General features: G+C 38.9%; 1 protein-coding gene across 3 annotated transcripts in view; it reads right to left on the bottom strand.

Moving 5' to 3' along the window:
- The window catches only part of FBXL20 (F-box and leucine rich repeat protein 20), a 100197-nt gene extending 82760 nt beyond the window's left edge, over nucleotides 1-17437 (bottom strand). The window contains exon 1 of one of the 3 annotated variants that reach the window (XM_078437195.2): nucleotides 17059-17437. In XM_078437195.2, the coding sequence (XP_078293321.1) occupies nucleotides 17059-17106 (48 nt within the window). In that variant the 5' untranslated portion in view covers nucleotides 17107-17437. Of the gene's footprint in view, nucleotides 1-16218; nucleotides 16962-17058 lie in introns of those variants that run through there. The other 2 variants (XM_078437196.2, XM_078437197.2) reach the window with 2 other exon arrangements.
- Nucleotides 17438-18575: the final 1138 nt, after the last annotated feature.

Raw genomic sequence — 18575 nt, forward strand, 5'->3', positions numbered from 1 at the left:
ACAGACGGCAAGGGTGCCTGGGTGGCTCAGTCAGTTAAGCGTCCGACTTCAGCTCAGGTCATGATCTCATGATTTGTGGGTCTGAGACTCGCATGGGGCTCTGTGCTGACAGCTCAGAGTCTGGAGCCTTTGGACTCTGTGTGTGTGTGTCTCTCTCTCTCTGCCCTTCCCTCACTCTCTCTCTCTCTTTCTCAAAAATAAAATAAAACATTTAAAAAAGTTAAAATACAGACAGAAAATAGCAGAGCTGAGATATGAATCCAGGTAGTCTGATTTCACAGTTTTGCTCAAACACTGAACACTAAATTATTGTCCAAATTATTATGCTCCAAGTCAGTGTTATCCAAAGCGTGGTACTCATTTAGACATCACCTTTATTATTTCCTAGAAATGCAATTTTATGGGCCCAGGTGATCTGCTGGTTTTCCGGGTTATTGTTAAGCAAACTGAAGTTTGAAAACCCCCTTTCTCTAAACCATGGTTCTTAATCCTGGAAAAAGCTCTGCTGTGGATTCCTTATAATGTGAGATAACAATCACTTTATTGTTTAAGCTACTAGACAAGTTTTCTATTACTTGTAGCTGAGAGCATTCTAACTGGATACAAAAATAAATACACAAAAATCAACAAACTTTACAGCTTTCTAATGACAGTAAATTGTATCAGCTCTGCTTTCAGAATACATCCAGAGTCCAATTACTTCTTACACCTCCACCACAATCCACTTCTTGCAAGATACAACTATTACTTTTCTGAATTACTGCAAGAAACTTAACACAGCAGTTATACACTACTTCTCCAAAGCAACAACGATCCTTTCAAAACGTGAATTATATCATGTTCCTCTACTGCCCCCAAATCCTTCTGGCGTCCCTTGTCAGAATAAAATTCAGAGCTTAAAATGGCCGATGAGGCCATTCATGATTTGCCCTGCTCTCCATCAACCGTCTCCCCATTCTCACTCCTAACTCTCTGACTTCCCTCCCTCCTCCCTCCTGCAGCAACACAACTTCATCATGATCTTGCCACATGGTGGCCAATGGTGGCCATTCCTAGAATACATCATATACATTCTCACCTTCATTTTTGCATTCCTTTGCCTGTAATGCTCTTTCCTTGCTCCATCATTTCTTTTTCTTTTTCTTTTTTTAAAGATTTTTAAGTAATCTCTATACCCAATATGGGGTTCAAACTTACAACCCCAAGATCAAGAGTAGCATGCTCCACTAAGTCAGCCAGGTGCCACTGTCCATCATTTCTTTAAGTCTGCTCACATGTTAACTTTAACAGTGAAGTCTTCCTTAACCATTCTATGTAAATTATAAACCATGCCCAGCTCCCTTCCTCTTTTTCCTGTCCTTCATTTTTGTCCACAGTACTTACCAGCATCAGACATATTATGTACTTCTTTATCTGTTTCATGTCAAATTCTCTTCACTAAATTTTAAACTCCCTTAGAACAGGATTTTGTGTTTTGTCCACTTTTATACCCTCAGCATTAACAGCAATATCAGGCATGTAGAAAGTACTCAACAAATATTTGCTGACTGAATTGGTGATTAGAAATGTAATTAAAAAAAAAAAATCCTGGGGCGCCTGGGTGGCTCAGTCGGTTGAGCGTCCGACTTCAGCTCGGGTCATGATCTCACAGTCTGTGAGTTCGAGCCCCGCGTCGGGCTCTGTGCTGACAGCTCAGAGCCCGGGGCCTGTTTCAGATTCTGTGTCTCCCTCTCTCTCTGACCCTACCCGTTCATCTCTGTCTCTCTCTGTCTCAAAAATAAACGTTAAAAAAAAAATAATTAAAAAAAAATCTTTCCGTTTGTAATAATATCAAAAACGATAAAGTATGTAAAAATCAAACTAACAAAAACTGTAAGATCTTCAAGGAAGAACTCTATACAAATCTGCTGATAAAAGCTAAATATATGTAACGTTCATGAACAGGAAGAGAAATATTATAAAGTTATGAATTCCTCCAAATTAATGTGTCAAAAGCCAATTAACTAAAATTCTGGTACTGGCAATGAAGAATAGATGGAAGAAACAGAACACAGTTTAAAAACAGACCTCTGAATTCATTTAATTGGTTAAATGTTAGAAATGGCATTTCAAATGGGGAAGGGCACCTGGGTGGCTCAGTCAGTTAAGCATCAGACCCCTGATTTCAGACCAGGTCAGGATCTCAAGGTTGGGGAGTTCAAGCTCCATGTCCCTCTGTGCTCACAAGAGTGGAGACTGCTTGGCATTCTCTCCCTGTCCCTCTTTCTCTTCCCTTTCCCCATTCACACTCTCCCTCCCTGTCTCTCTCTTAAAATAAATAAATAAACTTAAAAAAAATAGAGTATGTGCTATATGTGTGTATATGTATAATAAATATATAAAATTATATATAAATATAAATTTATATAAATATATATTTACATATATAAATGAATATTACTCAGCCATCAAAAAGAATGAAATCTTGCCAATTGAAATGATGTGAATGAAGCTAGAATATATTAATGCTAAGAGAAATAAGTCAATCAGAGAAAAGACAAATAGCATATGATTTCACTCATATGTGGAATTTAAGAATTAAAACAGATGAACACATGGGAAGAGGGGATGAGAAGAGAGGGAAACAAACGACAAGAGACTCTTAACAATAAAGAACAAACTGGGGGTTGATGGAGGGAGGTGGGTGGGAGATGGGCTAGATGGGTGATGGGTATTAAAAAGGGCATTTGTTGTGATGAGCACTAGGTGCTATATGTAAGTGATGAATCACTGAATTCTACTCCTAAAACCAAAATTGCACTGTATGTTAACTAACTAAAGTTTAAATTAAGAAAAGAAAACCATACACAATAAAAGATACATAATTTGTAAAAGTATATATAATAATCAGTTAACAATGATTAACCTCTGAAGATTGGGGGAGGGGGATGGAGGAATTACTTTTCACTCAAAACTCACTTTAAGATAAACAGAATATTATACTTTTGTTTCACTTCCAAGAATAAATATTAAAGCAACAATTTAACCTCCATTTGCAGTCCCAAATTAGACCATAAGCCTATAAGATAGAAGTGGGCAGAAGACATGTCCCTGAAACACATTAAACTGAGGGACCTGAAGTTAGTTTAGGACTGCCAAAGAGATTGATGTTAGTTTCCCTTGGCTAAAATAATGGGAACATTTCACATTTCACTTAATCAGCCATAGTCCAACTCAGCCATAGTAAATAAAAGCTACAAGAAAGTTTACTGAGCTACTTTTGGTTAAGTTTTACTTAGACTTCCATCTGATCATTTACTTTTTTAAGAACACTACTGGCATTAAGCATAACAACTACCTACAAATACTCTTTGACTGGCTGTACCTTCAACCTGGATGTGTATCCAGGCTTAATTCCACAGAAGAAAAACACGGAGTCCAATTAAGATAATGTGGAGCATAGATATTCTCCCCTAGTTCCCAGCCTAATGTTGCACTGAATCTAGTGGTTGATCATTCTGGTGTTAATTCAACTCTGAAACGATATTGTTAATGGCAATACCGACAAAACTCCAGCCACTTGACAAGAACCAGAACATGTAAAACATAAAATACTAAAACTGGATCCTAGGTAGGTATATAGTACTGTCAAGACTAAACAGGGATGGGGGTGCCTGGGTGGCTCAGTTGGTTAAGCGTCAGACTTGGGCTCAGGTCATGATCTCACAGTCCATGAGTTTGAGCCCCACATCAGGCTCTGTGTTGACAGCTCAGAGCCTGGAGCCTGCTTCGGATTCTGTGTCTCCCTCTCTGTCTGACCCTCCCCAGTTCATGCTCTGATTCTCTCTGTCTCAAAAATAAATAAACGTTAAAAAATTTTTAAAAGAAAACGACCAATAAAAAAAACATTTTCAAAAAAAGACTAAACAGGGATGGGGTGCTTGGCTGGCTCAATCAGTTAGACCATGCAACGAGATCATGACTTCAAGCCCCACGCTGGGTGGAGACTTGAAAAAAAACAAAAAAAAGACTAAAAAGGTACTGTAATGACTTAATTACACATTTCATTTTAACATATATTTGATAATGGTTAGAAGGGTCAGATAGATCTTGGCTATAATCCTAGAACAGCTTGTATTTTATGGATGGGGTCACTTTTAATGCAAATTTTACATTATTGAAACAAATAATGTAAACATTCTAGAAAATGAGTTTCTTAGTACTCTTTATGATATTAAAAACAATTTGATTTACTAGACCTACTTGATCTTTTATCTAGAAATGTCTGTTCATAAAATACCATATCCAAAATTTTTATTATTTTAACTCGATAGTAGCATATTGCTACTTTTTTTTTTGCTACTTTTCATCTATAATAATTCATTACGTGAAATTGAGGAAAATGTTGCCCAGACTTTGTAAGTCAAAAACCTAAGAACAAAACTTGCAAAAGGCTTTACAAACTTATTTTCAAGGTTCTACAAACACTTGTTAGACTGTTTTAATATCTCATTCCTAGTCTTCGTGAAGAATTATAGTAAATCAAGTTGTTGTTTTTTTTAATGTTTTTATTTATTTTTGAGAGAGCGTGACCCGGGAAGGTGCAGAGATGGGGCAGGAGACAGAGAATCCAAAGCATGCTCTGCGCTGACAGCAGAAAGCCCAATGTGGGATCTCACAAACTGTGAGATCGTGACCTGAGCTGAAGTCTGACACTCAACCGACTGAGCCACCCAGAAGCCCAGATCAGTTTTATTAGATGTATGGATTATATACTAACAGTTTTTGGCCCAACTGTAATTACACAGGTATCTTCATATTATTTACACAGAATATTTGTTCATGGCTGTTTAGGAGAGTCATGGCTAAGAGGCTAGTAAGTATGGCTAATAAGCCAAAGTACAGGTTCAATTCTCATTCTTTGCAATCCCCCACACAATTACTTTTCTCAATTCTATGGCCACAAACTCAAGTGTTAAAATCAGTTCTAACCAACATCTTATAAATGCCTGTTATGGATCAAAAGAAGAATAATGAATAAATTGTTCAAAACAGCCCATTCTTAGCATACGCTAGAGACAAGTATAACAGACTTCAAGTAACTGGATTAATGTTCTGGCTTTTATACTTAGCAATTTAATGTTGGGAAAATAACAGCCTTTCAGAGCATCTGCTTTCTTATCTATAAAATAGCAGAGAAATATTCTCCGTCTAACACATAAGATTTTTTTGAAGTTCAAATGAAATCAAAGAACATGTTCTTTAATATATAAAATACTATATTAATTTGTTACTTGAGAAATTCAAATATCTCTCCTTCTGAAGGGGGAGAGATGCCCTACACGTATGAGGGTCAGCATTATGCAGAATCATTCATGAATTCCTTAACAAGACTTATTTATTGCCTGAAAACAAATGGAGCACCAGTGTATAACTACATACCATATAATGGATTCCTGGAACTACTGGTGAAAGAGTTACTTTCCTGTTACTCTTTTTCTAACCCTGTTTAACTTCAGTTTAAATCTCTGAGGAATGTCTGGCTTTAGAGAGAAGCAGTTACTCTGATTATTTGTACCATTTAGTGGTGCTACTGTTTTGTTTCCCTTAAAGATGTATCAGCCAACTCAAAGAAATTACTAATAAAAGCCTGCCTATCTTTCCCCTTGGTCTTCTCTTACAAATATAGAGAGAATATTACAGAGGAGGATAAGTAGTTACTTGTATTTTTAAAATTTTACACCTGACAGTGTAAATATTTTTAAAAGTGCTCATATTTTGAAAAGGCAGGGTCAATGGATTTTGTTTTCTTTTAAAAAATACTGTGAATGCTTTTCATGAAATTGGTTCTTATCACTCTCCCATACCTCTAACACTGCATTTACCAGAACGCACTAATTATCTTTCTTCCTTACTAGATTACAAACTCCCTGAGGCAGAGACAATGTTTTAGAGCTGCTCTGTACCTGTAACACAACACATAGTTGGTAGCTAAGTAAATTTTGAATAGTATTGAACTCCAACAGTATACCTTGGTTGTCTATACTGAGATTTTCTAATCCCTGGACAAGGTCAAATAAGCTTTCCTGAGCTCTCTGATGTTCTTCATAGCTTGAGAGGCTATATAGTGTGTTCTGGAGGTTTCATCGTGAAACTGAACGTATCTGATCATGTAAAACATACAAATTGTAAAATGAGTATATTTTAGATGCCATATATTAGATACTGCACCTTGTTTCTAGGGCTAAAAACATCTAGGATAGGATAGAAACCTGAGAGAAGGTGTACTGATTTTAAGATGTCAAATTCATGGTAGGTAAGTCTCTTTTTCCATGGAATTCAGGTTGCAAATACAAGTTACCTTTATATCCCTTATCCCAGTGTTTCTTTAACAGAAATTTGTATCATTATCTCTAAGGAACTTCTAGGAAACTTGCATGCCAGAGGGGATGGCTTCAAGGGATCAGTATTGGACAAAACTTCACTGGTGATTCTGACACTCAGGTTGTTCCTTATTTAGCTCTACTGTGACATTCAGTTGCTATAAACGAAATTTAGTTTCACTTATTCCTCCTTAATAATGTCCATTTAACTCAAGGAATACTATTAGAATGAGTTTTAGGTTTAATTTTTTTTTAATCGAGCTATAACTGACATACAACATTATATTAGGTTTTATCTTTAACATTGATCTAGTTTGTATTAAGTTAGGGAAATACATATTGGAAATCTTATTTTAGAGCTCTAAAGACAAAGAGAGGTAAGTGGATTTTCCCAGGGCTCACTGGGATCCCTTGAGATCTTGATTCCTATATTTGGCCAAACTTTTCTGTCTGGACCAGAGACTGATGAGCTCAGATGAAATTTATGTCACACAGGGCCTATAATCCACCCTTTGAGGCAAATAATCTAAATACAATTGTTCTTTCTTAAGGAATGTTTTGACCTCAGTGAGACTGCATTTTTTTTTGTTGTAGAGATCTAGATTTGGGAAAATTCTTTTGTGTACCCCAGTCAGCTGTGACTAAGAATAACGAGTATTAAGTCCATTATCTTCCTGAAGTCACCATTCTGGGTAATACGTTATGAAAATTACAGTATTAAATAAATGTTTTAACTTATCCAAGAAGAATTCTGATATATGTCAGACTTCTTTCCTATGAATGCATTGCAGAAATAAGTTATGTGATTTTTTTTCAACATGGGCTTCTTTACATGCAGGACATGTAAACAATCTTCAAAAAGCTGGTAAGGATGAGTGTGGGGAAAGGGTATTAGCAATGCAGAGTTCTTTTTCAAAAATAAATGCATCTCTACTTGTCCACGTTCAGTCACACCATAGCTTTATTTTCTACAAATCAGTGAAGAAAGAATGACCAGTTTCTGGGTAAAAGCTGACTGATCTAGTGTTTTAAATGTCAACTTACAATTTGGTGCCAAATTCTCATCTTAGGAGACATTTATCCACATTTGCCTAACAACGAATACAATAACAGTTGCAGTATCAACTCCAGATTGAAACACTGCTAAATTACTACTCTTCAACTAGACTGGTTAAAATTCATAGGTGTTCCTGTTTAATAAATCCAGTATATAAACTGAATCAGATGAATAAAGAGATAGTTACATTCTTTCCTTTATAATAGAATTTTCCCTTTAAATAGTAAATTCCTTTAAAGCATTTAAAATAATGATTTACAAAAAGTCTAATTAAAAACACCCTACTCCACAAAATAATATAATAAGAGTCGTCATTTACTGAGTGCTTATTGTGTGGTAGACTCCACAGAGTAATATAATAATAGGCATCATTTATTGAGCACTTATTGTTCAGTAGACAACTTGCTAAATGCCACATAAACATTATAGAATTAAATCCTTACAATCCAGTGAGGTAGGCATTATACACATTTTAGATATTGAAAATTTGAGACTCACAGAGATTACATAACTTGCCCAAGGTCACATAGATGGTAAGTGGCAAAGCCAGGGTTCAAACTCAGACTTCAAAGCTAATACTCTTAGATTCTCTCTATATAAATACCATACATCCTAAGAAAATGAATCACAGCACACTATACTCCAGGATATCACACAATCATTATATCCATTCCTCCTTGCCCTCTTGGCAAAGGTAATCATTTGGACAGATAAACCAGTTTGGGTTTTTTTTTGTTTTTTTCTCCCTTCCAGTGTCTACCTCTACTTTTATCAGAATTCAGGGCAAAAACAAGCAGGAATCCAAAGCAGAACATGGGTGGGGCACCTGACTGGCTCAATTGGTAAAGCATGCGACTCTTAATCTCAGGGTCATGAATTTGAGCCCCACACTGGGTATAGAGATTTAAAAAATTTAAAAATCTAAAAAAGCAAACAAACAAAAAAACCACAAATCAGAATATGGGTTAAGATCACACAGGCTGTTTTGTCTCTACTAACAATTGGAAACAAACAGATGCAAGAACACTGACAATAAACTGAATATCTAATCTCTAACCTAGAGCAAGTTGGGGGATTTATTTACAGACAATCACAGAATTTCCATGCCAGAAAGAACCCTACAGCTGCAATAATGGAGGTCCAGAAAGGACACACAGATACCAGTAAACACATGTACACTATTATATACATATTATATACACACAGAACACATATTTATAAAATATATGTATGTGAGCACTTATTTCATAGTTCAGAACTGTATTATTTCCATTTATAAAATCCTTAAGACATCACCTTAACACTTTCATTCTCTTTCTCCTCAAATTAATTTCAAAATAGAACATTAAAATATATAAATGATCTGGTTCAAAAAATAAGGCAACAAAGAATGATTTAAAAAAAAAATAAGATGACAAAAAGAAAAGGATGACATTCTAACAGAGAACTCCGGAAAACTTTGCAACTAACACTTACAGTTAACATTAAATTGTTTATTTGTAGGCAACTGCAAATCCGTTTTCTTTTTCTGCTCCCCACCCACCTTGAAAGAGGAAAAAAGAAAACAAAAAAACAAACAAAACTGCCTCTTGGTTGGTAAACTGCAATTCAGTATACACAAGAGTTGGGGATGACCTTCCCAGGGCCTAAACAGTCAACCAAGGGTGACATATACATAAGAATAGGTACTTCATATTTAAAAACCTGCCCTAATCTAGAGATTTTACTGTTTTCTTTTTGCCTGTCTTTCCTGCCACATAAATTCCCTTGTTCTGCAGATTGTGAAGTAAACACTGAAGCACCCAGAATAGGTACACCTATGACTTCTTATTGCAAATTGTAAGTACAACTGAAAATGCTTTTCCACTTTTTTCCTTATAAACGATTGTTTAATTATATCTGTCCACATCCTCTAGTTGGTCAGGAAATCACAGTAACCAACAAATACCATAAATAGTTGGTATATCTGATTATATAAAATTGGGCAGGCATTTGCTGTTTCTAACCTTCACCTTGTTAGATATGACTTCTGTCTTAGCACCACAGTAATGCATAAGATCAGTTTGTTACTTCCTTTCACGGTATTCTATTTCCCTTTTTTAATTTTTACTAGAAATTCCTGGGATCAAGGACAAAAATGACAGAAAACATTGTCAATACATGTTTCAAAACTGGCTAAACTTTTTTTTTTTCTAAATTCTTATCTAACGTGATTTAATTGTAACTTTAACCTCACAGCATCTTAAAAGACTGAGCAACAATGACTGAGATAAATGACATTTCCACGTGATTACAACTGTCAGATGAGGCTTATTAATCCAAGAGAATACCATAAAATCAAATTCGAGGAAAAATGATTAGGGAATAGATGTTACTTAACCTACAGATATCACTCATATGCCTGCTAAGTAGTTATCAGATGTGTGCTGAAAATACCCAGCAAAGTCATTCTTTTAACAGAAAGTCTTCAAAAGCTAATGCAAATACGTTTTGGATCTATTTCCATTTGAATACATATCTTCATTTTTAAAAGTTATATAATTAAGCAAGATGAATCAAGCACAAATACCTTTGCACAGTTCAATACCACCACCTATTGTTAGTTGCTATTAAGTTAAAATCTTTTTCAAATGGGTCCAAGTGCACTAAGACATGAAACTATAAAACTAACTTGTATGCCTTTATTTTTCTGAGTCCGTTTTTGGTAGGGGTCTAAGAATTCACCAAGTCAGGAAGACCAAATAGGAAAACAGTGTAAAGACAACTACGCACAAGCAGCTAAATTTGGTCAGCTTAAGGGCATTCTTTCTGCTTCCTCCCTCCCTTGGATTTTCCTGGTGTAACGGAATATTTTATTTTGAACATCTAAAAATACTCTTCCAAAACCACAGTACTAGTTAGATTACTAAAAATTTTAATTCAGTTCCCAGTCTGTCACCAACTGGGAAACGGTAATCTAAGGCCTGGGAATGGAATTCTTGGCCTGTAACAAAAGTACTTAATAATTTGCAAGAAAAACTCAACCAAGATTTGAAAAGAGACACTCAGGATAAAAACAGAAGGATTTTAGAAATTAGGATTTAAAAAGTGACAATAACACTAACAGCTAAAACTGACAAAATAACCTAAAACATAAGAATTTAAAAGTGTAAATACTTCTAAACACTTCTAATACTGATTTAATGAATGAAAATCTTCAATGTAGAAATAGATTACATCTAAGAATGTATGACTTAAATATCAAGAATACACTCTGTAGGGGCCCCTGGGTGGCTCAGTTGGTTAAATATCTGACTGTGGCTCAGGTCGTGATCTCACAGCTCTGGAGTTTGAGCCCTGCATCAGGCTCTACACTGACAGTGCAGAGCCTGCTTGGGATTCTCTCTCTCTCTCAAAATAAATAAATAAACTTTAAAAAAAAAAAAAAAAGGAATACACTTTGTAAGGTTTTTGCAAAGCTAAATATTTTTAACAATTTAATGGAAAACATAATTTTCAAAGTGTAATGGCTTATGTAGACTGTACAAAGAAACATCTTGATTTTTAAATAATGAATGACTACAATATAAGTACATGATTAATGTGCCATGTTTCAAAGGTAAAAAGGACCCATAATTATACAATAAACATCAATAACACTATAAAAAAAAAAAGATTGTCTGAATGGGCCCCCAAACGTCTAATTTGGACTTTGTATAATGTTAGATAACTGCTTTCAGACAAATCTCAAAAGTGTTATAACAAACAAACAAACCTTACTGTTACTAGTACTCTTTCCCATTGCAAGCCTTTTCAAATAGAATGAAACAAATGGCTGTCACCCACTGGAAAAATGTGTGACATTTTCCACGTGCACCAATTTGGAAAATATGGTTATTTACTATGCAGAATGTTCTTTAGATTAGAAGATAAATCCTTATGGGAGAAAAAGGTAATTACTGCAGCCTTAGCAGTACTGTGCAACTCTGCTTCCAAACTTTAACAATATACTGGAGTGACTGTTTTATTTTATTTTTTTATGTATATTTTACTTTTGAGAGAGAGAGAGAGAGAGAGAGAGAGCAGGGAAGGGGCAGAGAGAGAGGGAGACACAGAATCTGAAGCAGGCTTCAGGCTTCCAGCTGTCAGCAGAGCCCGATGCAGGGCTCAAACCCACGAACCTGTGAGATCATCACCTGAGCTGAAGTCGGACACCCAGCCCAGCCAACTAAGCCACCCAGGTGCCCCTGGAGTGGCTGGTTTAGAAGAAACAGCCAACAAAATATGGTCCTCTGCTTTTATTAAAAAGTTACAGATTCATAGGATTCTAGAACAAAGGAACCTTAGTAATTGATTCTAACTTCCTTGTTTTGCAAAGAAGGGAAATGACCAAACCGGAGAAGCGAAAAGAAATGACTAAAGTTATAGTTAGCTGATGGCAAACATCAAGATTAACTAACATCATCAGTTGTCTCGACTCGTAATGCAGTATGTTCTTTCTGCCATACCACATTTTATGATTTTTCTTATTTTGGACAAAATGATTTGATAAAACGAAGCAGGCAAATAAGTACTACAATCTAATCTTACAGACTAAAATATTATACAATTATCAAAGCAGCAGTGAGGAATAATGAAAAACAATAGTGAACAGGGATTCAAAGTACTCAAATTGGAGCTTATCAATTCCTAACTATGTGAATCTTAACATTTCCAGGCACTGATTAAACAGTAAATTGTATCTGTGATGTCGGTTAATGTTTTCAATGTAGATAATGCTAGACTTTTTAATAAACTCAAATAAGATAAAAATTTTCCTCTAATAGTACTATAACCTTATAATGGAGCTACTAAGAGAATGACAAAATAGACAGGTTTTACCGAAAAAATCTAAACTTAGATTCAAGGGCTAGCTTATTTACACATGTCTGTCACTAATCTCACTGAGTGTTAAGATAACATGTTATAATACTTAAAATGAAGGACAACTTCATTCTTGATAGCAAAGACAAAATGAAATATACTGAGTGAAGAAATTTAGGAAAGTTCTTTTCCATACTTTTTATGGGCTTTGATGCTATGTTATGCTAAAAACAGAGCAGAATGACAGAGTGAAGTTTAAAAAATGCAGATTGGAATCTTGGCTCCCCCCCCCCCCCCCTTACTAGCTGTGCAACTTGAACACTTCTTAGGCCCTAGCTTTCCTCAACTGTGAAACAGAACCATGAGACTTGGAAGTTACTGAAGTAGGGGCACCTGGCTGGCTCAGTAGGTAGAGCATGTGACTCTTAATCTCAGGGTTGTGAGTTCAAGCCTCATGGTGGGGGTGGATCCTACTTAAAATAAAAATTAAGAAGTAAAAAAAAAATAAAAGAACTGAAGTAAAACATCTAGCTCAGTGTCTGGCATGCAGGATGCAATAACTATTATTAAGTTACAAAGACAATTTATCAAAATTTGCCACAAAACAATGTGCACTGTAAGTTATGCAATAAAAAGTATTTAGATGAAGACTTTCAACTGAGAGACACATTATTCAGAGTGCATTATGCTAGCTTTTCGGGTTATTTTGTAGAAATTTAATGCCAAAGTGATACAGCAAAGAACAACAATAATTTTCACATCTCTGTATCTTTTTAACTTTAACCCAGCTGTCATCTACTCTGGCTGTTTCACAGCTACATATCTGACTAACAAGTACTCTTATCTCTTCATTTTAACTTAAAAATTTTTTCTACACCTATAGCCCTGAGCGTCAGATTTAAAGTGTGTGGTCTGCAGTTACAACATCCAAAAGAATAATAATCAGAATATTCCTTAAAGAAAGATTTTAATGAATCAACTATAAAAATATAAACTTCAGTTATCTTTCACCCAGAAAAAAATGCGGCTAAGAAAAAGAAAACAGTCTTTCACTTTCTGTATTAATCATAATTAATCTGAAATTAGTTATTATTTGCTACAAAAAATGTCCTCAGGGATTGGCTATCTGCTTACAATCATAAAATTATCAGTCCTTTAAAAACCGTTCTGAAAAAAACAAAAAAACAAAAAAACCCATTCTGTAATTTTGAGAATTAAAACAATAATTTGAGGGTTGCCTGGGTGGCTCAGTCAGTTAAGCATCTGACTTCTGCTCAGGTCATGATCTCTCAGTTCACAAGTTTGAGCCCTGTGTGGGGCTCTGTGCTGACAGCTCAGTCTGGAGCCTGCTTTGGATTGTCTCCCTCTCTCTCTACTCCACCCTTGCTTGTGCTCTCTCTCTCTCAAAAATAAAATTTTTTTTAAAACATAAAAATAACATGATGTCATGTTTTAGATACGAAGAGACTTTTTTACCTTGTCTACATCTTTTATCCATTGGAACTAAATATTTAAAATGTTTTCAATGAATTAGCAATAAGTTTACTACTTCATGAGACCATTTTATTGTTTTACTGCTTGTAAATTAGGTTAGTAAAGAGGTAAATGGGGAAAAGAAGAGGTAAATGACTTTATGAAATATTCAGATAATGAAACTCATTAGCACATATCATTTCCACCCCTTCCCATTTGTATTCTGGCATGGACCACTTCACATCATAATAAAGGACTAAAATGTTTTCTTATAAACCAAAAGCGAATCACAAATACTGTACAAGGAGGGTTTTTTTTATCCCTTATTTAAAATTTTTTTTTCATGTTTATTTATTTTTGAGACAGAGAGAGAGAGAGAGAGAGAGAGAGAGAGAGAGAGGTGGGGGAGGGGCAGAGAGAGAGGGAGACACAGAATCCAAAGCAGGCTCCAGGCTCTGAGCTGTCAGCACAGAGCCCCACATGGGGCTGGAACCTGTGAAGTGAGAGATCATGACCTGAGCCTAAGTCCAATGCTTAAAAGACTGAGCCATCAAGGTGTGCCCCCCTCCTTTTTAAAAAAATCTTATCAAATACCTTTAGAAAGCTTCAGTTGTTTTAGTTCAAGGTAATAGATATACTTAATAAGGCAATATTTTTATTATAGTATCAAGACTACAGGTAAACTACAAATTAAAATAGAAGCTAAGGGGAGCCTGGGTGGCTCAGTTGGTTAAGCGTCCGACTTCGGCTCAGGTCATGATCTCGCGGTCCGTGAGTTCGAGCCCCGTGTCGGGCTCTGTGCTGACAGCTGAGAGCCTGGAGCCTGTTTCAGATTCTGTGTCTCCCTCTCTCTCTGACCCTCCCCCGTTCATGCTCTGTCGCTCTCTATCTCAAAAATAAACAAACGTTAAAAAAATTTTTTAAATAAAATATAAGTATAAAAATAAGATATAGCAATGCAATTTTAAAACACATACTACAAAAAACTCCTTCCAACAATAATTCATGCAGTCTAGAAGAAAACAAAATGATAAAGAGCAGACTTCAGTGGCAAAAGGCTATCCTCCACTCAGATCTTTGGTATTTGGGTTTCTCTTTCAGGATTCCTGTTAACTGCTAAAAGTCTATTCAGTAATTTTAAGGATGGTCTTGACTTTTACAGTAGTACTGAATGTGCAAATCACCAAAAATTAAGCTTATTGGGTCTCTCTACATTAAGGCAAACTAAAGTTCTATTAAAGTAAACACCAAATCATATCTACTATGATACTTCCTTCCTATGATTAAGTTAAATATGAAAATTCTGAGGCCAATTCCTTGATTTTCTCCATTCCTCACCTGCAACAGTAATATTGTAGAGCAAACCAAGGAATAGACTAAACTGAAGACCCTCAGGTAACAATTTCACCCTCTGCACCTAGCTGGCAAGTTTCCTGAAACTTCTGTCTGACTGTCTTACAATTTCATCCTTCAAATGGAAATGAAGAAACACACCAAGTGAGATGTACACCGAGCTCTGAGTGATCCCAGGTCAGTTTGATTCTCTGCCAGAAAGGGCCAGGTAACATTTACTCTTCTTGTTGTAGCAGTTTCTTTCTCTTATCAATAAACCCCAGTAAACCTTGTGGTATATTACCACACTACTGCAATTCGTCAGTACTTAGAATATACTTCACTTCCAAAGGAATCACTTCCCTAACACGGACTTCCCTTCACTAAAGACACTTTCAGATGTTTTCCTATTTCCTCATCCAGTCGTCCATTCCACAGCTATAAACCTCCCTCCAGAGGAGGAAGAGTTCTTAAAGAATGGATTTTCTGAAGTCTCTCAGGCCTTCATCCCAATCTCAAAGCCTGTACACATCTGAGAGTTCCCAGAAACAATGAGCTACAAAAGTACAGACTAAACGGGAAAGAAGAGGAAGTATCAGAACAATACCCAAACCAAACAGCACCAAAAACCCGTGGTAGTCTCTATCATCCCAGTCTACCAACCCCCACTTCCCTAGAGTAACCAAACAAGGGCTTTCAAACTCGGAGAAATGGCCCCCTGGCCCATAATTTCCCTCTCGTTTCACGAAGAAGGTGGCAGAAAGAAAAGAAGCAAGCCGGTAGATCGGAGCTGTGATGCTTTTTCTGCCGAGTGGAGGGAGGCAAGCCAAGGGTTGTGTAAAGAATGGAAAGCTGAGTGATACTGGGGGGAGGGGGGAATTAGGGCGCCAGAGCTAATCTCTTGCCGGGGCCCGCTGGTGAAACAGGCTGGAGGCGACCAGCCGGGAAGACCAGGGAAGCTGGGCTGCTGCATTGGGCTTTTGGGTCGAGAGAAAGGGGAAAGAAGTCTGGCAGCCCCAGCGGTCGGTGGATGACGGCGCCAGGCAAGGGAGGCGGCTCTGTGCGGAGCGAAATTTTCGGGACACAAGAGCGGGAATCGTTTTGTTCACGCCGCCCCAACCCCCCCCCCCCCCACCTCTCCCAGGCTCACACCTCAAACCTGCTCTTGGTCACTCCGTTCACGTCCCTCCTCATGGGGTCGGCGGGTGCGGCCGGGGCCGGGTGCTACGGCGTGCGGAGTGCAAAGACTGGGGGCCCCGGGCAGGCCCGGGAGTTCCGGGACCGGGAGGAGGTGGAGGAGCGGCGGGCAGGGGCCGTCAGCGAGGAGCAGAAACCTCTCGGCTCCGGCGGGGCCTCCTCCACCTCCCGCAGAGCCGGCGGCTGCGACGACTGCTTGTCGCTAGCTCTTCTCTCCCCTCAGCCTCAACTTCAACCCAAAACAAAAACACTCCCCACCTGCCAGCAACGCCGTTCCTCATTGGGCAGAGCCGCCTGGGCCTCGGAACGGCGTGGGGAGGGGAGGAGGAGGAGCGCGCGGCGGCGGCGGCGGCGGCGGCGGCGGCGGCGGCGCGGGACCACCCCTCCCCCACTCCCGGGCGCAGCCCGCGACGGTCCGCCCGGGAGCAGCCGGAGTGCGGCGGCGGCGGCGGCGCGAGCCCGCTCTTGCCTCCAAGGCACGCAAGCCCACCGCGAGAAGCAGAGGCAGGGAAGTGCCTATCTGTCTGTGTGTATTTGTGTATGGGAGGGGCTGTGGGGAGGGTGCGAGTGCGCGCGTGCTCGCGGACTCGCGAGTGAGGAAAGCAGGACAACTGCAGATAGTACCGGAGCCCATCTAATCCCCTTCGCGGGCAAACAGCACGCACCAACCCAGCAAGCACTTGAGCTTTCTGCCTAGTCCTCCCAGTCCCTTAAGACTTGTCTCTTCTTCCCCAGTAGCCTGTGCATCCACACACGTCCTTCCCGGCCACCCAACTCCCTTCCCCTATCACTCACTGTCGCCTTGAACCCAAAGTGCAGCAGGCGGTCCCTGCTCGGAGCCATTTTCCTCCTTTCTGGTTGTCTCTAGGTTGAGGCAGTGCTGCTGCTGCCGCCGCCGCCGTCGCCTTTGCTGTCGCTGCCGCCGCCTCCCCCGCCCCCGTGGATTGCATTACCGGGTGTTGCAGGGAGGCCTGGGGGGCCGCCGCAGGGCGTGGGTCTCCCTGTGCATGGATCAGCAGGATGGGGATGGGGGGTGGGTAATTGCGCTACCCTCTGCTCCGGGAATATGCAGCGAGGCCCCACCTCGCGTCTTGGGGTCAGGGCGTTCAGTGCAGGAGCTGGGCGACCCTTCCTTTTGGCTGGGGGAGGGGCGCGCTTTGGTGTCGGGGCGGGGGGGGGTTGCCTGGCGAGGCTGAAGGGCCTTTGGCTTCCCCCGCCCCTCCGCCACCAGACGCCGCTGCCACCCAATGGGCTCTAGTGCCTGCCCGTCCTCCAATCGGGGCTCTGTTTGGTGAGAACCTGATCCTGACGCCACTTTGGCGGGAGAAACAAGCGTGTTTTAGCGAGTAGGCGGGCGCGCTGGCCGAGTGGAAATTGCGACATTCAGCTGACTCCTTGGTTCCTATAAAAGCTAGTTTGTGTCATCATATTATTATACTTTAGCAACACCAGCCCTCAAGGTCTCGAAATTTATGATCGAATTTCTATGAATTAGGGAATACGTTTACTCTTTTAGAGCGACAGACTACAGAATCATGCACCGAAGATGAAATAATAGAAACTATTGTAAATTCGAGCAGTCCTGGCAACATCATCTCCCCTAATTCTATTACAAAGTATGTGTTTGTCTTCATATCGCTTTTAAATCGCAGTTTTAGTGACTGGATTGTTACGAATGTGATTTGAGAGAGTTTATTTAAAAGCAACTTGTGCTGGAGATCTTTTTAAAATAGGGATATTCATGCTTGAAGCTTTATTACCCAACTCTTTTTTTTTTTTTTTTTTTTTAACTTTTTCGTGTTTATCCTAGAAAGGGCTTCCTGAGCAAGGAACCAAGCTTCGGAAAGTCATTCTCAGGCCCACAAACTCAGTGATCTAGAGGTTATATTCTTTTCCCTGATACGTTTAATGTTACTGCTTCTCTTCAGCCATATAAAAATAGTTTAGTTCTATCTAAGAGCAGTTTTCTCCCGACTATTGATGAATTTGATGACTAAGGCCTGCAAACGAGAGTCAAACTGGCTCAAATAAATGAAGAAAATTTTCACAAGTCTGTTTCCTTTTTTCAATTATCCTTTCCAGTTAACCTATTTGAGTAATTATCAGGGAAGACTTTTACTTCCTGATTGAATTTTTTTTCTGAACGGTGTATTTTTAAAAAGCTGAATGAAAATCAAAGTTTAAAAATTAACTGCACAGGGGCCCTGGGTGGCTCAGTTCATGATCTCCTGGTTTGTGGGTTTGAGCCCAGTATCGGGCTCTATCCTATCACCACAAAGCCAGCTTTGGATCCTGTCCCCCCACCCTACCCC

The sequence above is a fragment of the Panthera onca genome, chromosome E1 (genome assembly GCF_046562875.1).
Source record: "Panthera onca isolate mPanOnc1 chromosome E1, mPanOnc1 haplotype 2, whole genome shotgun sequence".
In the NCBI taxonomy this organism is placed as follows: domain Eukaryota; kingdom Metazoa; phylum Chordata; class Mammalia; order Carnivora; family Felidae; genus Panthera; species Panthera onca.